The sequence below is a fragment of the Engystomops pustulosus genome, chromosome 4, assembly GCF_040894005.1.
Source record: "Engystomops pustulosus chromosome 4, aEngPut4.maternal, whole genome shotgun sequence".
Lineage (NCBI taxonomy): Eukaryota > Metazoa > Chordata > Amphibia > Anura > Leptodactylidae > Engystomops > Engystomops pustulosus.
The window spans coordinates 37,865,691-37,890,796 of NC_092414.1; the positions used below are offsets into that span (position 1 = coordinate 37,865,691).

Sequence of the window (25,106 nt, forward strand, 5' to 3'; positions counted from 1 at the left end):
TATGCCAGGCATCTTGTAAACCAGGAATCTTTTTTGTCCTTGTCCTTGCTCAGTATATGTCACATCCAGTAGGTGGCCAAAATCCCCTGTGGGAGAGGTAAGCAACTATGTTTCACCCATCCCTGGCCTCCACTGAGTGTACACTGTGGGTGTTTCCCCAGTAATATAACTGTCCAAATATGGACAGCTACATCACTCCGGATACACCATGAACATCTGCAGCAACCAATAATACAATACAATCCTCCTCCCGCTTTCAGGTGGAAGATGTATACCACTGTATGCACATAGAGTGGGATAATTGCTGCCCTCCATTTTAATGATACATTGAAAATACTAGTCATGTATTATAAGAATGGAGGTAAAAAATTTGATATGCATCTAGCTGTTTTTATACTTAAAGGGTCATTAAAAAGCACTGCAAAGACACTAGTCAATTATATAAAAACTGGAGAAGTGAGGATGGGGGGATGGATGAGTAAATTTATTTAGCGTTGAATACACTGTAAAATGGGATGATAGGAGTGATTTCTTCTTGTCTTTTCAATGATAAGACTGGTCTTCATAACCAGCTTTATAAACCGTATTATAAAAAAACAGATCATTTATTAAATAAGCCTGCAAAGACTGGCTGCCTACTGTGCTCGTGCAAATTTAAATATAGGGGAGAGTGGAGTGTCCCCTCCATCCTGAAGGCCCCATGCATACAAACATGCAGAGAATAAAAAAAAAATGGCTGTACTTACTGTTGGCATACGGCTCCATGCATTCCAATGGGCAATAAGTTTACATGGCTGTATTGTCCACCATACTGTACTATGAGCGGGACGTATAAAAATATAAAGCACGTCCTCTGACGTATTTCTGTTTGGCACATAGAAGTCAATGGGAACGTATAAAATATGGGCTACATACATGCTGCATTCTGTCAGCCAGCTAATAGCCAGCCATACATCATTTGCCAGCCATACATCAGGATACGGTATGGATACTATGCCATACAGTCCAATAAGATGCCATATGGTTGCAATTACATTGTATTTACAGCCAGAATACAGCTGTATATACAGAACAGAAAAGACCCTACCGTAGTGTGCATGAGGCCTAAGGGTCAGAGTAGGGGATTTATCTACTACCCTGTAAGTTACACCTGCCCAGCCTATTGAAATGTATGGAATACTTGTAGAAATGTCTGAAAAATGTACCCTAAATAGTAAGGTGGAACCCACAAAAGCATTGTGTAGTGGAAGCCCTTTGGCAGAGGTAGTCACTCATCCGCTATTGAGTCCTTCCTGAGCACCTGGATTCAGCGATCATTACCCCAGGCTGTGCGAGATACTCCCAACCCTTTCTTATACAAAATCTATTTATTTCTTTGTGCAATCACTGAAGCAGAGGTGGTCATATCCAAGGACAGCAATCTCATTTCTAAGGGACCATACCTAAGCTATCGTTTGGTGAGCATCACTTCCTCATAATTGTTTAAAATTTGAAAAAAACTTTTTGTTCAGGATGAGAAAAAAATGTCTACTGTTTTTAATAAATTCGACATTTGTCCATGTGTGTAGTATTATTCCTTTCCCACCTTGACTTTATTGGAACTATCAATACATAACATGACCTATATATAAGTGTGGTGCTGCTCGGAAACAACGCTGATAGCATCTTTGTAAGGACAAACACCCAGAGAAATTTTGTTTGGAAGAAAACATTTTATTTATTTTCTCTTTTTTTTCTTCAAGAAAGAAAAAGCAATATAAATATTATAGTATAAAACTTGAGTGTATTACATTGACATTAGTCTATACTGGTATAAGAAGGGTGAAAGCATATTTATAATCGTAAAGTACAGGTCAGAAATCGACACAATGAAAAAGACAGATGAATTCAATTTAATGTACATTTATATCACAAACCACACAGAAAGATACAGGAGGAATTAAAGAACTGCAGTCCACAAGTTATATACAGGGATGGAAGGATCACTTCATTACTATATTACAATACCTATATCTATACTACAATGAAGGTTGTGTCGTAAAGTAAAGAACTAAAAAATAAAAAAAATCACCTACCACAAGAACTTGTGTGACTGCCCTATTCAATAGTGATACGAGCTCTGGAAAGGTTATTGTGTATATGGTGGATTAGTGGTTGCATCCTGAGCACACAGGAGAGGCATTGGCATAGTATGCAGAGGTTAGTGTATGATGCTGTGATATCATATAACTCTAAGTAGTGCAGCAGGCATGACATACAACACTTTGCTTTTCAAGGCATCAGAAATTGTTATCAGCCTCCAATATTCCCAGAACAGAAATTCAAGCAATAGTGACTATAAAAATGATCTCATATGCTTTCCTAAAAAGGATTAACTGTTGCCCTTTTATTTTTGCTCAGTCAAAAGATATATGAACATATGTAATAAAAAAAAACCTAAACAATCATCATAAAGGAATCAACGTTTGCTACTGTCTCTTAGCAGCTACCATACATCACATGTGAAACAATAAAAATCACAAAAAAACACAAAAAATGTCAAATAAAAGGGAACAAATAATAGATTCGTTATGTATTTCACCAGTGTCATTATAATTATGCCTAAATGTTTATGCAAGACATGAAACTAATTTCAAATTGCTTTTTAGAAATATTGAGTGTTTTTTAATGGCCATTTTGATTTTTGGTATCATAATCTTTTAGGATTTATTCAGCTCCCTGAAGGCAATTCACCCCTTTCTTTTTAAAAGGTATGATGTTAGTATCATTAAAGTACAACTGTAAAGTATAAAAACTCTGCAAGGAAAAAGAAGCAGTTTTCTAATTTATTCTAATCAGCTATCTGTAGGTGATTAGCAGCTAGCACAGTTTTTACCTTGCCACCCAGTCTACCCCATTTGCCATGCTGTCTGGTAACCATGGGAAACTGTATAGAACAACTAGAGATGACAGGAGGCTTGTTAGGAGAGGCTGTAGGATCTTTAGTGATGTCACAAGCATGTGACTCATCACATGCTTCAGATCAGCCAGTTACAAACATGCTGTCCTGTTCTGGCTTCAGTGCCCTGTCACAACCTGGAAGTGCCCACCCACATCAGGAATTGCTGAATCTAATCTAATCTAATCGAATCTGAAAATACGGAAATCAATAAGACTTTTCATATCAAATTTTATCATTTTTACTTGGTCAAAATGGCTCCTTGGAAATTCTAATTCTTAATATTTGGCCTGCATGAAACGGGCTCACTTTAGTTTCATTCTATATAAAGAATGTGTACACTCCATGCTGGGTACATACATGCAGAAGGAAGACAATCCTGCAGAGATTATTACACATGCATTACCTGGTGCAACCACCGAAATCGATAAATTGCTCTGTAAGAGCTGAGAATAATCATAATCCTGTCCATATCCTACATTATGACTTGCAGGTCTAAATCCTATGGATTCTAGCATCTTATCTTATCGTATTTTCACAAATTCTTAACCCAAATGGTGAAGACACCGGCTAATTCTTGTTTTTATCTGATTTCTCTCTTTATTTTTATTTTTTTTCTTTTTAGCCACAAATTATTTGTTTTGTTCTATTACATTTTTTAACTTCATGTCATAAAACTCTTAACAGAAAAATACTGTATGAAAGAAATTTCTCTAGATCTAAATCCTTAACCAAATATCAACTTTTTTTTATTTATTTTTTTTTATTTCCAGCTTCATAAAACAAAAAATAAATGCCATGTGGATTAACAAAGCTTAAAGAATACTCTGATGCTGATAAATTATAAATAACTATTTAGCAATACATATTTACATTGGAAGAATCTCCATAAGGATGTGGAATACTGCCAGCAAGGCTGGATTCTCTATTTCTACGTAAAAAGAGTACATCATTGGTTAAGAAATGACTTTGCAAAATATAATAACCTGGCCAATAGAAAATCTTGGCGCATTGCGATAGGGCTCAGATATCCAGTGTCCATACTAGTATTCTCATCCTAAGGACTGATAGCAGGCAGGACCCTGCTACTAGCTATTATGATAACTGATACAACCAATTCTAACTCTCTCTTCTTTTGTAGATAAGACATTGAAGGTCACTCAGAGATTTTCTCTGGGGACGTTCTTACGGGATACTGCGTTGTTTATGAGCAGGATTTATATCTTCATTTCTTCTCCTTTTTACCAGATTTCTTTTTGTTTCCTGAAGGCGCTCCTGTTTTTCCGTCTCGTTTCCCAGCAGCGTTAGTGAGTGTAGATGTAGTTCCTGGAATGTAGATGTTTTGTCTGTAGTCTGGGACATGTTGCAGTGTGAACTGTGGTCCATAGCGAGCACTGAGGCCCATTGTGCCGGTTGCTCCTCCGAGAGCAGCACCTCCTTCAGCGGCTTCTGTAGGGAACCAAAAGAATAGCCATGAATATTTACATTCTAGATTGCATGTATAGAAAGATAGAACAGACAAGTCAGGTCGGATGCAATAATGAAATTATATAAAGAAATTGGTGAGAATCACATATTCAATTCTTTGTGTATGTTATGTACCAAATAAGCAGTTAAGGTTAAAAATTGTCACCCATAAAGGGGCATTTATAAATTTGGTCGCAGGTTGGCGCTGGAACCGTGCAATATTTTTCAGTAGGATCCAAGATTTTGGTGCAAAAATTTAATGAATTAACTGCACCACAAAAAGAGTCAAAAAGAGTCAGAAAAATAGAAAAATGCCACAATTTTGAGTGTTGGAAAACACCAATATTGTGGCACTGACGCTTCATAAATTATAAAGACTTCATAAAGTTGCAAGAGGTGCAGAGAGAGAAAAAAACACCACCAGTTTTTTGAAAGGCGATCATAAATGACCCTCATGTTTAGATGTGTGCAGGGCCAGTTCACTCAAGCATATTATAGGCAGATTTTATGCCTAGCTGATTATCCCAACCAGAACCAACTAGACAACATCATAAGGATCAGATGATTAGGCTATTTTTACTGGTTGTAATCACTACACCCTGATCGTTCACAGTATTATGCTATGAAAGATTTAAAATCAATGAATGAAAAAAAGTTAGTGTAATTTGAATTTAGGAAACAAAAACAGAATTATCCCCTTAAATTTGATGCCACTGTAAACAAAGGCATGAAGACACCATGGCGGTCATTATGATGTCCCCCCCGCCCGGCTACAGCAGGGTCAGGGATAGAATTGAACCAAAACGGCACTTGTTTAGAGCACAGGTCCAGGCATGGGTTCAGGAACGTCCCACACTGACCCTTTCCAATGCAACATGGCCCCTCCTTAAAAGGCGATAATAATCACAATTATTTTTGGGCATGTATGCAATAAAACTGGCATACATCTCCTGGTAAATATCTCCTAGACACTAAACACTTATGACTGTACAAGTAAGTGATTAAAGAAGTAAATAATATTAAAAGTTATAACCTATCTGGTTGATAAGTTTTAACTGTCAGACCACTGTGGGTCAGATCAGAAGGTCCACTGACCTCCATCCCACCCATCCACAAGACTTCTGCCAAGAAGTAGCATATCATACACACTACCACCTCTATGGGACTGCAGCACACAGCTGAGTATAGTCCTTGGCTATCTTTGTCAGTGCCGTAGACTTTGAAATTAGCAACAAGGATCATACTTGACTGCAACTCATTTAAATTCTTCCTGACTCTTCCTGGCGGTGGATTTTTAGCAAATAGAAGTGATATAAGTCCCATTGGGTTCTCCACAGATTACTGAATAATCATTTATCCATTGGATAGGTAATATTTCAATATATAACTGAAGCATGCCTCACATTTACACAACAAACTGAGGCCTGACAACATCTCAATATTTAATTTGATTTATTGCAATGTAAAGCTTGCAAAAAAAAGATATGTGGCCACTGTATGATGCAGTACTCTAGAATCTAATCTAGAATAACTTTAACCAATTCCAGTAGTAAGAAGAAATATGCAACCTACTGTATGGGGTGGGGAAGCATAGGGTAGTAGAAAATACACATTACAATGATGGGAACTACAAGAAATAGATTTCCATGGTAGATTTGTCGGAATTCATGTGCTGTAATATCTCAGAGGAATTAGATCATAGATGGTAAATGCTTACAATTGCTGGTAGCCTGACATGGCTAAAGGCAATGTTCCCCCATTTGTAGCACTCATGTTTCCAATCAATAGGAGTCTATTATTGTGAGGAGCAGTTATATTACTGAGAGCATGTATCTTGGAGACCACTAATAGATTAATATACTATCAGTCCAGACAAATGAATCTGCAGAGTTACATCATGTGGGTACAAACAGGACATGCTGTAACATCACGGAGTGACTGATTCACCCTGACTTACCCGAGAAAATTGCAGATACCCCTTAGGGACATGATGCCTATGATACTTTATTTTGCCATTTATTTGTTTGATACCTAAGATATGCTTTTCTAATGGCAGTGTATACAATGCAAAGTGTGAGAGACACTCATTTACTTGCATTGCCGTCTTCTGTCTGGAAACCATCAATGATAAAACTTGTGATGAAGTAGCACAGAGAAAGAGACATTTCTGCCTGCTGGGTGGACAGTGTGATAGTTCTCTCTATATGCGTCTAATATTATACAGTCACAGAGACTGGACTGTTATCTTCTATATTGGAGTGAGGTACTTATTTTTTATCTACAGTGGTCTTTATCTGTGAGTTTCTCTCTTCTCTTGCTCAGTCCTCTTCACTCTCTATTGTAAGCTGTAATATTATTGCTGTAATATTATGCCTCTGTAACCTTCTTATTCTCATGTTCACTATGAAATCTATAGTGAATATTGAGCAAAATTTTAGTGTTTTAGTGGGAACAAAAAAAATCCTGATAAGTGGAGAAAGGAATTATCTATAAGGTTAGTGAACATTTAAAAGGCTGAAAAAACAAATTGCTATTAAAATCCAAGTTAATACCTGAATAAAAAAATAGATAACAAAGACATTGGTTCTCTACTTTGACCATAAGAATTCTAAAGGACAAAGGATAGGCCAAGTTCTAAAAAAATAAATAAAATAAATCTGTGTTCAGCAGAGAGCTGTGGGAGGCAGGTATCATTCAGGAGGACAGTATTAAACTTTCCCACTCTGCATTACTTTTTAAGTGCAGATTTGGGTGCTATGTAGGAAAGCTAGATAGGTTCAATGGTAGGTGACTAGATTGTCAAATAGGTTATGAGATCTCTTGGACTGGAAGTCCATTCTGTATGACCACTGTCTTAGGGTTGACTGAATAAGTGGTCAATACTGATTATTGCAATATGATTTATTTTGAAGATACATCAGAGTGCAGAGAAGGCTATTAAGACATCAGGCTGAGCAGTCAAATAATGAAGCGTTAAAATATCTTCTGCGTCAACACATTAACCATTATTTTCTCTTGATAACTTCTCAGTATCAAGTTTTCTTGATTTGACCTAGACGTTTCAGATGATTTGTTATAGAAACTGACCATTTGCTGATGCCAGGATCATTGCTTGTAGTCTTTCTGTTTCAAACTGGTTGTTTGGCCACACTCCAGCTTCTTCTGTGGGTTGTTGTGCTCTAAAGAGATGAAAAGATATTTTCCTATAAGAAATAGGCCAAATGTGAGGGAGTAACAGGTGTCTACCCGTAATGCCAGGAAACACTGAGAGGTGATGCCAGCAGATGGTTTATAGGAACCTTTCATATATATAAATTGTATTCCACATAGAGGACAGTTATTCTTAAGGTTTTGCAAAATGATGGCCAACACATGACACTGCACAGACCTCTGTGCAAGGAAAAAAACAAAAACCTCTTTTGAATCAGTGAAATTGAAACCTTTCTCCTGGAAGAGACGTAGACTAGAGGTCGACAAGGGTAGAACTTGAGCAAGGCTTGGATTTGGAGATTTTTTTTTATTCTATAACAAAGTCATCTGATTAAAAACCTGAATTTTAATTCTTTTTTTACTGAGTGTTTTTTTTTTCAAATTTGTTTTGTACATGAACCCATGGAGAAGCAACTTGAGACATGATACTAGAAGTGAATAGGATACATCTGTCTATAGTGTATGTAACCCCTCTTCTTTAAAGCAGACCTGCCTTAAGATTATGTTGCTCTATATACGTGTAGCATAATATGCTAAAGGTCTGTCCTCTTTTAGCCAAAGTGGAAAAATAGGTGAAAATGTGGACATTGTTTATGTGCACTGCTTTCTTCACCAGTTTTTTGGGGGCAAAAGACATGAAAGAGTCTCAATGTCAGAAGCATGGCCTAAAAATTGCACCATTCACATCCTGGAAAGTCTTGGCCAGTCAAATTTACTATGACCTGCACCAAAAACAATCTTGGGAAGTGCAAAAACAAGCATGTGATAAGATACTACACTAAGGGAGGGATTTAAAACACTAATGAATTTCTAGTGTGTTGAATATCTGGTTACTGGATGGGTTATGAGAAGCCACAAACACTTAACCAAGCACATGGAAGGCTAATGTTCAGATTGTGACCCTTGTGTTTCCTGCATTTGAAGCAGGTAGTTGGACAAATCTGGTGTCCCGGTTAAAGTATCCACTTAGGAAGCACAAATCCAATACAAAGAGTTTATTGATTAAAATATAAACATAGATTGCCTATGGGATAGGTCAAGTATTAATTTGGAAAACGCATTTCAAACTTTTACTGGGTTCATCATTAGTCCAATGATGCTGAACCCGGTACAGATTTGAAAGGCATATCCCATTTTAATGGTTAACCTGTGTGCCCATAGGCAACCAATGTTTACTTTAATCAATAAACTCTTTGGGGTTTATTTATCAAAGAAAAAAAACAACAACAAAGAAACCTCAATATGATAAATGACCCCCTTTGTATTACATTTTTGCTGCTCAGTATCTTTCAGTAATTCTGGTACATTGGGCCGGGTCTACTCATTTTTCCTCCTTCTCTAACCGTGACTCACCGACAACTGTGTATGTGTCAATCACAGATGCTTGGGGAAGAGAGGATTGCTGGGCTCATGAATACACCAGGCTCATAAACTATATGTCCAGTTTATTCTTTTGTTGTTTCTTTAACTATCATCACAAAATCTCTTTTATTTCCAAAGCATACCCAACCCCATCCTTTGCTACATGTATATGATAACAAACCTATGTATCTTATTAGACAACTGCAAACTGGGAGGGGAAGTTATTGTATAAAAAATATAGTAAAAGAATAGAAGTATGGAGTCATATAAGTATGGAGTCATATTTTTCCATTGCTGCGCTGGACAGTACAAGAACATTTGTATTTCACAAGATCAGATCTAGCAGGAAAGAAATGTGTCCAATTCAAAATCACTGAGGATTGTATCTGCTGCTAATTTCTGTGCATATTTGGCTATTATTGATTTTATGTACTAACACTGTCTGGGATGGCCGAACAAGCACGGGTTGGAAAGGCTCTTCACTTTTATAACTTTTGTTGTTTTTTTCTGAGATATTAAGCATATGAAATCCAGAACACAAAAAGTCAAATTACCAGAAAAAAAATGTATGTTAACACACAATTATTCTATTATATCAGCTTTTGTGTTCAGTGAGAAATCTTACATAAATCCAGGAGATCACTTACCCACTTGGTCCGGGTCTTTGTGCCTGGGTGAAACGCCAATCTGTGTTAGGTTGACCCTGCTGAATAGAAACAGAAAAGTGTGTTTAACTGTTGTTCTCATATGATGGATTGTCCAGACACAATAATAAGAATATCAACATCATATATTGCACATAAATGTTTCATTCCATAGATAAACAATATATTGCACCAAATATACTTACAATGATACCTGATGAAGAATATTCAAGATGAGTTATCCAGACAGTTTAAGAGTATCAGTCACAATTTTTGCTATTTGTATGAATAGGTTGGCGTAAACTCTAACGGGGCACTAACATGCCCCGTTAAAGAGGACCTGTCACCAAAATTTTCGGCACTAGGAGCTGCTTACTAAAGTACAAACAAATTGAACAAACAAAAAGAACAAACGCCGCAGTGTTAGAGTGATAGCGTTACCGGAAACTTCCGCTCGCAAAGCGCAAAGTGTTAGATTGCGTTACCGGCGTTTGTTCAAGCACTAGGAGCTACTTACTTTAGTAAGAAGCTCCTAGTGCTGAAAATTTGGGTGACAGGTCCTCTTTAAATGCACATTTTTTCTGTCTTGATAGACAGAGCGCAGCCGCAACACAAAACTGGCACAAACACTTTATAAATACATGTGCAAGAAGTTTTCAGAAAATTAATGTGCCCCTGTGAGTTTGGCCATGATATGAGTTGTCCAGAGCTCAATGTCACGCTACCATCATCATGGATATACAGTAGTCTCGTTGTGACCAAAGACAACCTTCACAGCTATTTCTACATCTGTATGAATCTTCTAGGAACAAACAACATCTTTTACTTGATAAGCGAGTACTTCTTGAGATAACTCATCATCTCTTGAAATTTCCCAAAAAATGCTCCCGCTTGTGCAAGGCCCCAGTTAATAATTCTCTATAACGTGTATGTGAACAGTTGTCCTAATGACTTCCATCAATGAACATTTACAAGAATCTTTCTATTAAAGATAACTTATGATTTCCCAGCTTACAGGAGTCTTGTTGTCCTGTTATGTTTCTCTGTAGTTATATTATTCACATGTTGTTTTACACACAACTTTACCGCAACATCTGTAGCTTATTAAGCACTAACAATGTGACACATTCCCGGCCTATGTATAAATTATGGGCCTCTGCTCTATAGGAATGTATTGTACTTTATGCAATTACAGTGTTAGAATTAAATATACATTTGATTTTATTATACATATTTAAAAAAATATTATTAAAAAGAATAATGTGCCTCATCATGTTCATAGGGCGTCTGGAAGCTGAGGTTTAGGATGTTACTTGTCAAGGTCCTCATAGTGCTTACAAAATAAATATAGCGGCCGGGACACTTTAGAAAGAAAAACATCCCAAAGAGCTGAAACTTCAGGGAAATACTTGTCTGCCAGACAATTCCCCATAGCTCAGCTTCCTATGAGTCATATATGTGGTGGGGGCTGGGACAGGCAGCATACTGGGGACACTGAGCAGAGTTTAGCTTTCAAAGTAGTTTAAAGGAGATCATTGCAAAATCTCCACGCAGGGTTAAGGCTTCAGAGGCATTGAGGACTATATATATCTACTACATTAGATTACCAGAGAAAGAAAGTACATTATTCAGAAATACAAGATAAAGACATTCATTATTAGGTCATAAATAGATAAAAGTTGAGAGTCCTCAGATGTTTATACTTTTTCCTAACTAAGTAAAAACGTAAAAGCTATCAAAAACTAACGACTGTCAACTTTTATCTATGTAACCACCGGCTAACACAGTACAAAGAATTATTTAGGTGATAGATAGAATGAAACTGTTTTTAGATGGCTAGACTATATATACATAGATAGATATGTATCTCGATCAACAGACAGATAGATAGATAGATAGATAGATAGATAGATAGATAGACAGATAGATAGATAGATAGATAGCAACACTCCCAAGATTGTGAAACAAAATAGTAGTTTTTATTCCACCTCTAGCAACATCTCAGCAGACGGTTCAACTTTGCCAAGCCTTTATTTGTCACAGTGTGTCTTTTTTGGATATAGATATATGATATTGTTCTGTTTCTGAAATTCCTGTGTTTTTTTTCATAGCTAGAGAGACCACAAATATGGTGGAAAAAGCATTTGTGCTGATTCCTGTCTGTGACCCAAAGTGAACCAGATGATCACACACATCATTTTCTAGTGTCCAGAGAAGCAGATGAGGGGATTTGAGGATATCCCAGTGCTGAGATTACTTTGATCACATGCTGAATTATCATTCTCAGTTGTTAGTTTCAGTGTTAGTATATACCAATAAAATAACTCAAACCACTAAGTATTGCTATAGAAGATGTGAACATACTGCTAGCCTTTTCCCAGAGGATTCTTAGATCTAATGTCTCTTGTATAACATGGTAAATTGAATAGCCTGTAAAGCCCTCGAATACTAACATTATTGTTTTTCAGTTCCTGGGAAAAGCTGGGTTTCATATAATATGGTCTCCATTACAGCACTTACAGGGAACATCGTCCACATTATAATAGGTCACAATAAGTGATTAGTGGTTGAAGCTATTCATTTAGCAGATTTACCCCTCGGGGCTACAGGAAAGCTGAGTTACAACATACAAGGCAGATTAACCGTAATTTAGAGGCCTGAAGAGTTGCACAATGGCAAATAGAAAAGTGGAGGCCTGTTCCTATGATATAATGATGTGAGTGTTTAGCGCCTCTTTGGAGACCCTCTAAAAGGGCCCCCATATCTTAGTGTATGCCGGTGCTATAACTGTAGCCATGCTTCAGCTTTCCTGTCCATAGATATAGCTGAGTAATAGCTGCAAAGAATTATTCACAACTTTGGAAAGAAGTATAACTCATGGGGGGTGATTCATTACCACGCTGTCTGCTTTCTTGTACTACGGTACTTTTAGAGGCTTGTTTCATGAGTCTCAAAAAGAAATACAAAAAACCACCCATGGAGGTGATAAAATCTCCTTGTGGTCTTATGTTTGCAGTTTTTTTTACATAGAAAGTACAGCCTCATTCACATGGGTTCATTGTGTCTCAGTACAACCTCCGATTAGTGCGGAATCATAGGTTACACATAGAAGTGCATGAAGCCTATTGTATTTCACATTGTTTTATATTATTATGCCCTAAAGTGACCCTACTGAGCACCATGTACAACCTAGGAATAAGGGAACTTTTGCTCACGTCATATAGAAAGATATCATACATAAAAATATGATACATATTATTATAAATTTATTTGATCAGATATTTGATGAGCGTGATCTCTTTCTAGCAGCAGATATATACTCCTCCTATACAATGTAGGACACGTATTACACTATCAATTATGATCCTGACTCACTTGTACAAATCCCAGCCAAGCATACAGTATGAGAGGTTTAGAAGTTTTATCTATTACCTAATGCTGCCTACACATAGGACTGGGTGATCTAACCTGTTTATAGATGTTGGAAGGAACTGTACTAATAATCAGCCTATTTGTTATTCTGTTATGCAAAAACATAAGTCAGAGCTGAGTAATATGATATCAGAGCCTGAATGATAAGCCAGAGGAAAGTGAGATGGATATGCCACATTATCATAGAACTGGAGGTCAAATGCGCACTTTACTGATGTTACATCACAATCCTAATCCTCGAGAGGCCATTAAATTACACACATACTATAAAACATTCCAGGAAGAGTGTAGACTCCTGTATCACTACAGTAGAACATGAAATACCCAAAATGAAGGTTGTATGCAATTTTTTTTCCACCAAAAGATATCACTTTGTACCAAAATATAATCCCTAAAATGAAGACAACAATGCTACTTGCATTGCTTTCCTGATAAGTTTATGGATATTACTGTACTTTAGATTTCTACAGGAAAGAAGTGGCATTGGTAGAGAAGATCTTCTGTTATATAACCTTAGAGTGAAAACCTAAAGTATTCTTAAGTAAAACAATTGCAGAATTGACAAAATTGTTTTGCATTGCTTCTTGAACTGTATGTATGCACTTTTCAACTAAATAAAGCGTACTGAATATAAAATAACAAACTAAGCATAAAAGACTTCGAGTATTGCATTGTGGGAGATTTCACCAAATGAGCCAGTGAGGCTACATAGATCGATGACTAAATCTCACATGTTAAATATACTTCATTAACATATATATTATGAGTATAAGTAAAATACTACAGAGAAAATGAGTCTGAACAGGTAGGCTTACGATTGACGACTACTGTATATGATAATACTGTATATGAATCACCGCTCAACCAAAATCACAGGAAATGGAGTAAGACTGAGTAATAATAATTGCATATGGGAGATTTCTCACCTGAGACGGAACACTCATGTCATAAACATTTGTAGTCTCGGTCTTTTTGAGCATCTCTCCAATTGTAGAAAGTGTAAAAGGCTGGAGAAGAGCCAGATTGATGTTTTCAGCTCCTTGGGAAAAGTATGTTCTGTAGCAATGGCTTTCCGGGTTGGTTGAATCCGTTCTAACCTCCATGTATTTCAGTGTGCCATCCATGTTGAAATGAAGGGCCGGTTGTTGATCACCACGGGAACTGCCTGGATCTGATGGACGTAGAAACCAGCAGGGATACAGGCACACGTGTGGGTCTTTCTTAATACATTTCACTACTAATACCATCAAAGTCACAAGAAATGCTAAGGTAATGGCCACCAATGAAATGACCAGGTACAAGAGTATGTCAGAGTTGCTTCCAGAATACAGAAAAGATAATGATGTTTTTGGGTTCCCAGCACTGTCCAGTAATAAAACAAGTAGCGTAACAGTAACGGATAGAGATGGGTTGCCCTTGTCGCTTATAGACAGAACAAGCTTCTGCTGGGCTTCATCAGCTGACAAGAAATTCCTGGCAGTTCTGATTTCTCCAGAATGAGAGGAAACATTGAATGGGAAATCATTGGTAGTCTCCACAAAACTATATGATAGTAATGCATTGTGTCCTGAATCCGAGTCCACTGCAGATACTTTAGTGACCAAGTAACCCACTGGCACAGTTTTTGATATGTTCAGATTGGTGGTTGGCTCTCCAGAAATGTTAGGATATAATAATTTTGGAGGGTTATCATTCATATCCACTATAAAAATGAATAAGCTTGTATTGGTAAAGAGCTTTGGATCTCCATCATCCTCCACTTGAACAACAACTTCTACAACATTAACCTGTTCATAGTCAAAGGAACGTGTGGCGTAAACCACTCCACTTATAGGGTTGAGCGATACGAAAGATGAGAGAGGTAAACCTCTATGCTGGTGTTCAGCTATAGAGAAAGTAAATTTGGCATTGTTCCCCTCATCGCGATCAAAGGCAGATAATGTATAAAGTATATCTCCAGGTTCATTGTTTTCATTAATAAATGTATTAAAATCCTGATTAAGAAACAGTGGGGGGTTATCGTTAACATCCAAAATATTAACTGTAATTGTAACCTGAGATGAGAGAGATGGGGACCCCTTATCCTTGGCAGTCAATACTAGTTCATGTAAGGAAACATTCTCTCTGTCAAGCAGGTTATTCACAATTAAAGCATGGTGGTCTTTGAAGGACTTGATCTGAAATGGTCCATCAGGGGACAGAACAAGTTGTACTTCTCCATTGTTTTCTGAATCCATGTCAAGAACTGAAAAAAGTCCAATAGTGGTTCCAACAACAGTGTCCTCTGGAATCTCACCCAACAGGGATGTTAACACTATCTCCGGCACATGATCATTGACATCTACAACTGCTATCTGAACCACACAGCTGCCCTCCATTTGTGGTATTCCTTTGTCTTTTGCTCGTACAGTAATCTCATATGAGTCAGAGCTTTCAAAATCCAAAATCCCATTAGTCCTAATAATACCTGTTTCTGGATCAATGGAAAATCGTTGTCTCACAAACACTGGGGTACGACCATCCAGAAAGTATTCTATTTCAGCATTAAATCCCTCATCCAAGTCCGAGGCATTTATCTGTATTATTGACGTGTTCACAGGTACGTTCTCTGGCACATTTATATTGTAAAATGAATGTTGAAAAATTGGAGCATTGTCATTAAAATCTATGATAAGGATCACTATTTTGGATGTCCCAGACCTTGGAGGATCTCCGCCATCAAAGGCCTTAAGAATGAGGTGGTAGTCTGCTTTCTCTTCTCTGTCCAGAGCCTTTTCTATGACCAGCTCTGGAGAAGGTGCACCATCATTGGGACTTCTTGTAGACAGGGAAAAGTACAACTGTGGACTCAAACTGTATTGTCTAACCCCATTGATTCCTGAATCTGGATCTAGTGCTTCTTCTAAAGGAAACCTGGCCCCAGGATGTGCAAATATCTCTGTTATATTTATCACCTGCTCTGGGTTTGAGAACATAGGAGAATTGTCATTTATATCTAAAATCTCTACTTCAACTCTATGCAACTCCAAAGGCTTTTCCAGTACAACTTCTACTGTCATCAAACACTGTAAACTAGATCCACACACATTTTCTCTATCTATTGTCCTATTTACAAAAAAGGCACCTGTTTGCTGGTCCACAGCAAAATACTGACCCCCACCTGATGACCTTAGTCGTATCTTACGCTCAGACATAACAGCTTTAGATAGACCCAAGTCTTCTGTTATATTGCCAACTAACGTGCCTAGGTCTGTCTCCTCCCACACAGAATACTGAAGGTTCTCACCAGAACCTATGTTGTTACAAGAGATAAATAGAACAATTACTTGCCATTTCCAAACTCCTGTGGAGATTTGCAGGCTCATTATGTCAGTCTCTTCTATTGTATAGTTATATGTCCTGTGGACGATGCATTTGAATGTACATGAGCCCAGCCCGTACCTCAAATATGTGCAGGGTGTACATTGTAACGTCAGCTGTGCATTCTGTTCTACAGAATATGGACATGGAGATTACTAAAAAGGAGTATGGGGTGGAGAGAAAATAAAACCAGCAGATATAATGCCAGTTATTATTACTTTCCCCAATGCTACAAAGTATCAAAACTTTTAAGAGAAAAAGCATTTATCATTGACTAGTATAAAAAGTAAGATGTAGTAAACTATAAATTAAGCCTGTTTGGAACACAGGGTGTTGTGTAACACCCATCACTACTATTCAGTCATCCACATTATTTAGAAATATAGACCTTTTTTTAGCTTTAATTTTTTTCCCCTTAGTAGCAGCTTGAAAATCTTCTAAGTCTGTGAGAGCTGTGAAGTTCATGTAAACAATGAGGAATGTGCTGCCCTCTGCTGGACCTGCACAACGTCTCTGGAATGTAAAATCTAGAAAAGCTGCCTCAGGCTCTCCGACAGCATGTGCTCTAAATTATGGATTACTTCATAGCCAATATATACAAATGTAATTGTTGCACATTTCTTTAGCTGACATATAATATAGCTTCAATAAATATAGCACTTTATAAAGCGTGCCTTGACGTGTTAAAGCATTTATCTATGCAAAATACAAAACCTAAACTAGACCCTATCTGACCTGTGCTGTGTCCCTCCACTCAAAATGCCCAGAGATGACATCATCACTTTGGTTGACTAGCTGCTTTAACTGAGGAAAGTTCAGAGACTTCATCATATTCAATGTGTCCCTATTAATGTCTGAAGATCCGCCTGTCTTAGAGTACTGGTTTTGTTGACTCCCCGGCATCATTGATACCTCCATGTAGCGAAGAGTGCTATTAGGGTTCAGCTGTAAGGTTTTGTGGCTGTGCCCAATGTACTGATTCATTTCAGGGTTTGGTATTTGCTGCTTGTTCCTAAGACATTTTGTCAGTAATATAATCAATGTCACAAATGACACCACACTAATAGCAACTACAGAGATAATAAGATACATAGTTACGTTGGGGGATTGTTTGGCCTCGGAGAGTAGATCTGTAGAGTAATGGCCTTCTTTGGGTGAGCCATCCTCTAGAGAAATAAGTAGAGTAGCTGTAGAAGACAATGATGGTGATCCGTTGTCTTTTACTACGATAAAGAGGTTTTGTACCGGTGAATCCATCTCTTGGAAGTTTCGGGCCAGTCGGACTTCACCAGTGTGAGGAGCAACTTTGAATAATGAGAGATCTGTGGCTTTAGCTATGTTATAATGGAGCCATGCATTGTATCCAGAATCAGCATCAATGGCTACAACTTTAGTTATCAAAGAACCAGCTGGAAGAGACCTTGGAACTGGGTTTTGGGCTGGGGCTTGACGTGAATTTCCAGGGTAAAGTATTAAAGGTTGATTATCATTTTCATCCAGAATGTGAAGATAGACAGTGATGTTAGATGATAACTTTGGAGTACCAGAATCCTCTGCTCTAATTGTGAACTGGAGAACCTGTGCTTGTTCATAGTCAAATGATTGCTGGGCATAAATGTTCCCATTCTGAGTGTCCATGTAAATGAAGGACATGGCTGGGGACCCATTAAAGAGACTGTTGATTATAGAGTAAGTTATGTGTGCATTCTCCCCAAAATCCTTGTCAGATGCTGAGACCGCACAAAGTAAAGCTCCCGGTTTATTGTTTTCTTTTATGTCGACATTGACCACTGACCTTTCAAAACTTGGTGGGTTGTCGTTGACGTCTGTGACACTTATGTTTATTGCTGTTTGCGTTGTAAGTTGCGGGTCCCCCAAGTCTGTTGCCTGAAGTACAATTGTGTATTGATTGGTGTGTTCTCTGTCCAGCAATCCATGTGTAACTAAGGAATAATGGTTTTGGGAGGATGTGATTGAAAATGGAAGATCTGGAGAAATTTCCAGTTGCACTTCTCCATTTCTTCCACTATCTCGGTCACTTACTCTTAGGAGTCCTACAGTAGTTCCTGGAGGCGTATCCTCTGGAATGGATGACACCACAGAAGAAATAAGGATTTCAGGAGCATTATCATTGACATCTTCAACATCTACTTGGATAACACAATGTCCTCCCATTTCCGGTGTCCCATGATCCAGAGCCTTAACAGAGATTTCATAGGAATGATGTTTTTCATAATCCAGTTGCCCCTTAAGTCGAATCTCTCCTGTTTCACTGTCCAAGCTAAAGACATTGGTTATGTCCTCTGATAAAATATCTTCAAAGGTATAACTAATTTTACCATTCAGGCCTTCATCCTTGTCTGTTGCATTCAGTCTTATCACAAGAGTATTTAGCCGTACATTTTCTTTAAGGCTAATTTTATAGAACGCATTATCAAAAACTGGGGCATTATCATTTTGATCAATTACTATAATTGTAATTAAACTTGTTCCGGATCTAGGTGGGTTTCCACCATCAAAGGCAGTCAGGATCAATTTATGTTCTGCTTGTTCTTCCCTATCCAGAGCTTTGTCTAGAACAAGCACAGGGGATGGTCTTTCATTTTTCCGAGACTGTACATTTAAAGAAAAATACTTGCTTTGACTTAACTTGTAGGAACTTACAGAATTACTGCCTAAGTCAGGATCCTGAGCTTTTTCTAGAGGAAATCTAGTACCCACTGCAGCCAGTTCTGTAATCTTTATAGTACGTTCTACGTTCTGAAACACAGGTGAGTTATCATTTGCATCCAGGATCTCTATTTCTAAGCGATAAAGTTCCAGAGGCTTCTCAAGAACAATTTCCACAGGCAGAACACAATTCACATTGGTGCCACATAACTTTTCTCTGTCTATTCTACTCCTCACTATTATTGATCCAGTCTCTAGATTCAGAGCAAAGTATTGTTGGCTTTGTTCAGAGCCCAGCCTCAGAGCTCGTTCAGAAATCCCTGCTGTGTTTAATCCCAGATCCTTAGCAACATAGCCTACTAAAGTCCCAGGCTCTGATTCTTCGAGTAAAGAATATCTCAGCTGTGCAGAAGCTAGTTTCAAGATAGCGACAAAAAATAAACCCATTACTTGCCAGTGCCATGGACTGAAGACTCCTTTCTGCTCCATTTGTGAATAATTCAGATGAAAAGCTTGAAAGTGACAAAATATTACGAAGGCGGCGGGAGAGAGAGTGAGTAGAGCAGCTCTGTCTTTTCCAATGTGCTTTGCAGATCTGCTTTCCTGAGCCGCTGTCACTTGAGTGTGCTGCTCGCAGACATTGAATTGTCAACAATAGAGTTCTCATGCCGAGAAATCATGTCGCCATCTCGTGGAGAAATCTTAAATAGCAAGTGAAAAACAACATGTACTCTTCCTCGAGATGCTATTCACATGGCAACAAAGGTACTAATCTCTTCCAAAACCTCTACAGAGCCTCACGGATCTTTGTTGAATGATCAGATTACAAAATTAATCATTGTGAACCTTAAGCCATAAACAAAGCAAAATGCGGCCAAATGGTAAACAGACACATCACAGTATAAAATATACTCAGATATATATGAAAACATGTTATCAAAGAAACAACATAACAAATATGGAAATATCATATTTAAAGCACAGGATATATATGTATTAATTTATACATTTTGTAAATGTATGAAGCTTATTTTATACGGCTAAATTCGTTTTATAAGATTATTATCTACAACATCTATAAATGCTATAGATGCAGTAAATAGGAAATATCAATTTGTTTTCTTATTACCTTTGCTAAATTAGTCACTTAGAGTTGCCTGCACTGTTGTCATTTTAGGAAGAAGTCATAGAGGAAGAAGTCATGTGTATCATTCACATTTGTTTGTACAGCACATGACTTTACAGACAAATCGATTGGCTATGGTGGTTACTTAAATTATGAATGACATCAACCTAAAAGGACCGGAAAGAGGCCTGAGTGGCTAAAGCCAGGGGGATATTTATACTCACCTTTCACCTCAGGGTATGGTCACTTACTCTCCATGTCCATCAATTACCTATGTAAACAGACATTTTCCATCTCCCCCATTTAGATTGTCTACAATCTTAAAAGAGTTTTACTTATTTGTGTTTTAGATATAGCTGCAGTCATTTTTAATTGTGATAACGTATAACCAATGTAACATCATTTTAATATGTTTAAGATTCTACCTATAGATTTAGATTTATAGGCTAAGGTTTCAGTAGGACCCTAGGCGACACAGCCGCAGTGGGCCCCTTTGCAGAAATTCAGACACTAAAATAGTCTCCTTTTCCATGAAATATTTCATAGTTTATCATACCAAACAGCCCCCTCATGGTTATTTTATATACAGCCCTCCTCAACCTTTATTGATCATTAGATACAGCCACCCACACCCCCATGGATTTCTTATGCGCAGCCTTATGTGGGTCCCAACACTTGCACGGCTATGCCCAGTTCTGGCACCAGCTCTGACCACATGCATTAGATTGATGTAGGCCTTACCCAAATACACCAATTCATCCAGTGTGTAAAGGGGAATCCTGACTCGCCTCTGATGGCAGGCATTGGGGGAAGAAGACTCAGCCTGACCACTTTCAAAATGTTAAGTCTGTTGTTCTCAGGAAAGATAAGCCACCACTAAATGTGCCTGGCAACAGCCTACTCCCTTCTAGCCTATAGAGAGGACATGCACAATGGCCAACTTAAACGACATATGTATAAGGGGTCGGGAGGTTCTAATGACTAATTGTTTGACAACTTTCTTGTATACTTATAGTCTTTGATTTCCAGTCATATAAAAAAATAAGATTAGATAATTGTGGTATGACAAGTACTAAATGATGTGTTCGGTACTGTGGACCATGTGCAACTGGAAAAATACATCTCAACAGTCTATTTTTATACCAATGTGCAGCATACTAATGAAATTATGAATAATGAAAGTACTAAAAGGAACACTCCAGACAGAGCTGGTTAATAGGATTATGCCTAATGCATGGTTGGAGAGGTAGAGTATGATTTATGGCTTTGGCATTCCCTAAATCTTCATGCTCATACTAATAGTCATGAATAGTCATGGTCCTTTCTTTAGCATGGGCTCTGGATGGATCTGCCATGTATACTGACAATGACCATGTGCCACAATACACATAGAATATCTACCAGTCAATATACATATACTTTATTGGTACTACTCATTTAAATATAGTTACCTGCTTAATCAGATCTGTGGATGAAGAGTCACTTAAAGCATTTATTCCAATCCCGGAATCATCAGACTCTATGGGATTCTCTGTCAGAGCAGTCTGTGCTGGTTTGAGAAATGCAAATTCATTTTCAGTAGCGACAGATATATCACATGAATACGGCAGCGTTGATGCTGCATAATTCACTGGGAATCTTGGTCCAACCTGAGAGTACATATCTGGTGTAAGGTAGCCAAATGTTTTGGGATGACTTGTCCTTGCTCTTCTCCACCTGGATATTAGTGCAGCCATAACAGTTAGAGTAAAGAGAAAAGATATTGCTGCCAGAGCGATTACTAAATATATATTGAGATTGGATGAAAAGTCCGAGTTCTGAGATTCAATATTTATCTTTGAAATATCTTGCTGAAAATTTTCAGCGACTACAAGATTTACGGTTACAGTGGCAGAAAGCGGTGGCTTTCCATGGTCCTTTACAATCACTACAACAGGGTACTTCGATGTTTCCTTCTCTTCAAAAGTGCGGGAGGTTCTGATTTCACCACTGTATCGGCCAATGGTAAAGGACAAGGGTTCTGGATTACTCAGAAACTCATAAGACAGCCAGGCGTTGTGACCAGAATCTGCATCCACTGCCACCACTTTGGTCACTAGGTGACCTTTATTTGAAGAACGAGGGACTGTCTCAAACTGTGCTGTACCGCCTCGTCCACCGGCAGGATACAAAATCTTGGGATGATTGTCATTTTGATCTATAACATAAATTCTTGCAGACACATTGCTGGTCAATCGAGGACTTCCACAATCTTCAGCCATTATTTTAACCTCAAACTCCCGCAATTGTTCATAATCAAATAGTCTTTGGGCATAAAGATCTCCGGTTTCAGAGTTAATAGTAATGTATGATGATATCGGTACATCACCTATATTGGAGTTAATGATAGAATATTTAATTTTACCATTATCGTGAAGGTCCCGATCAGAAGCCTGAACTGTAAAGAGTGAGGAACCTGCTGCTTTATTCTCCGGGACATACACATCATATCTTTCTTGGTCAAAAGCAGGGGAATTATCATTCACATCTGTTACTCGTATCTGAATGGTCTTGGTGGTGGACAGAGGAGGAGATCCTTTATCTGAAGCTGTAATAGTGATGTTGTAGACATCTTTATTTTCTCTGTCCAAGGCATCTGATATTTGGAGTCTATAGTAGTTGCTGGATGATGAGGTTATATCAAATGGCAACGAGTCTGTAATTTTACATGAAATATCTCCATTTGTTCCAGAGTCTGCATCACGTATGTTAATAAGAGCAATCAAAGTCCCAGGTATGGCGTTTTCAGGTATGGAGGTGGAAATGGATGAAAGTACTATTTCAGGTGCATTGTCATTGGCATCAATGATCTTCACAACTACCTTAGTATGAGAGACCAGGCCTCCCCCATCTTCAGCTTCAATGATCATGTCATAGTTCTTGGTTGTTTCAAAATCCAGGTGACCTTTTGTTCTAATTTCTCCTGTCTTGGGATCTAATGAGAAAATCTGTTGGGCTATTTTGTTGATGTGGCTGAAGGAAAAGGTGATCTGTCCATTTATACCTTCATCTTCATCGGTGGCATCTAATTGTAACACCAGTGAATTGATGGGGACATTTTCAGACATGCTAACCTGGTAGAGCTCTTTTCTGAAGAGAGGAGCATTATCATTTATGTCGCTGACACTTATTTTGATGACAGCTGTTCCAGTCTTTACAGGCTGACCTCCATCCAGAGCTGTCAACACAATTTCATAGGATGACTGCTGCTCTCTGTCTAGCATCTTCTGTAACACTAGTTCTGGGTATCTTCTCCCATCACTGCTTATCTTTTCACGCAGACTGAAATAATTGTTTTCGGAAATTTTGTAGCTCTGCAAAGAGTTAACTCCAACATCTGGGTCCACTGCATTTACAAGCACAAATTTTGTCCCTGGCTGGGTCAATTCACTTATTTCTAAATTAATAATGCTCTTGGAAAACACAGGGGGATTATCATTAATATCCTGAATTTCAACCTTCACTGGAAACACAGACAAAGGATTTTCAGCCACGGCTTCAAGGCTTAGTAAACAACTGGATGCCGTCTCGCAGATAGTCTCTCTGTCTATTCTGTCTGTGACATAGAGGTTGCCATCTTCCAGATTTACATGAAACAAATTCTCTGCATTTGCAGATGAGATGCGAAATCTTCTCCTTGCCAACTGCTGAATATTCAAGCCCAGGTCCTTAGCAATTGTCCCTACTAAGAAGCCCTTCTTTGTCTCCTCAGGAATGGAATATCTAAGCTGACCAGAAACATCCTGAAGCCCACAACTGAGTAATACAAAGAATATTACTTGCCATTCCATTGTACTCCAAGTTCTTCTGCCTTTGGTTGTCTGGAGAAGCATTGAAAGAAGTTGTGAAGGAGCTGAAATCTCTTCCAAGTGTACTGTAACGGATGAGGATTTACTGTACAGTCCACTGCCTCTGAGAGCCTTACAATCCGGTGTATCACAGGAGGATGCCTTTCCTTAGTCTGCACTGTCTACTGAAACTCCAACGGACATCCACATCTAACAGAGTCACCGTAGTGGACAACAGCGACACACAGTGACTGACTGAGGAACTGCAGGTACGTCTGCTTTGCTATAAGGATAGCCCTATTTTATTATTTTTTATCATTATTATTATACTTCAGCCATCTCTCATATACACATGCATTACTTTTATAGTATATTATAATGTTATAATGTGATCTGACGCGCTCTATAAATAGTAAACTAACGCATATCATAGTATAAAAGGACATATACACACGTGTATACACATTTATATTTATTTCAAATCCATATCTGGAGTATTTTCAACATTTACCTTATATTGAAGTGTTTAAAAAAATCTTCCAGAAACAGTCCTACTCCTGTGCACGGGTTGTGTCTAGTATTGTAACTTAGTTCCACTGAAATGAATGGAGCTGAGCTATAAGCAAACATAACCTGTAGACAGGTGCGCTGCTGTTTTTGGATGAAGGCAGCTATGTGTTTTTTTTAAATCCTGTACAGCCTCTTTATCTCATTGCTTCTCACTAAGAGTGTCATAGAGTAACTTGTGTAGAGAAATGCAACTTGTCAACTTTATAAAATACTAAAAATAAAGCCAGTAAGCCGTAGCGAAAGCATTATGAGCATCCGTTAGTAGAAGCTCTAGTACTACAGGTAAACAAGGACATAGGTTCTTAAACAGAATCATTTAATATATTATATTGTATTGTTTATAGTACTAGGCTTCTCATATAGGAAAGGTACACCATAAGGGCTCCCTAGGCCTCTCTGCACCCTCTCAAGTTACACCCCTGCTTTCCCCTACTATACATGAGATATAGTCAAAGGCCACAAGATTAATTTCTGGGAATCACTATATGCTGCTGCCAGGA

General features: G+C 38.0%; 1 protein-coding gene across 1 annotated transcript in view; it reads right to left on the bottom strand.

Moving 5' to 3' along the window:
- Positions 1-1,878: 1,878 nt before the first annotated feature.
- LOC140128431 (protocadherin gamma-B1-like) overlaps positions 1,879-25,106 on the bottom strand; it is a 61,134-nt gene continuing 37,906 nt past the window's right edge. The window contains exons 3-5 of the mRNA XM_072150136.1: positions 9,625-9,683; positions 7,493-7,584; positions 1,879-4,387 (exon numbers count right to left, since the gene is read on the bottom strand). Coding sequence (XP_072006237.1) covers positions 4,164-4,387; positions 7,493-7,584; positions 9,625-9,683 — 375 coding nt within the window. The 3' untranslated portion in view covers positions 1,879-4,163. The remainder of the gene's footprint in view (positions 4,388-7,492; positions 7,585-9,624; positions 9,684-25,106) is intronic.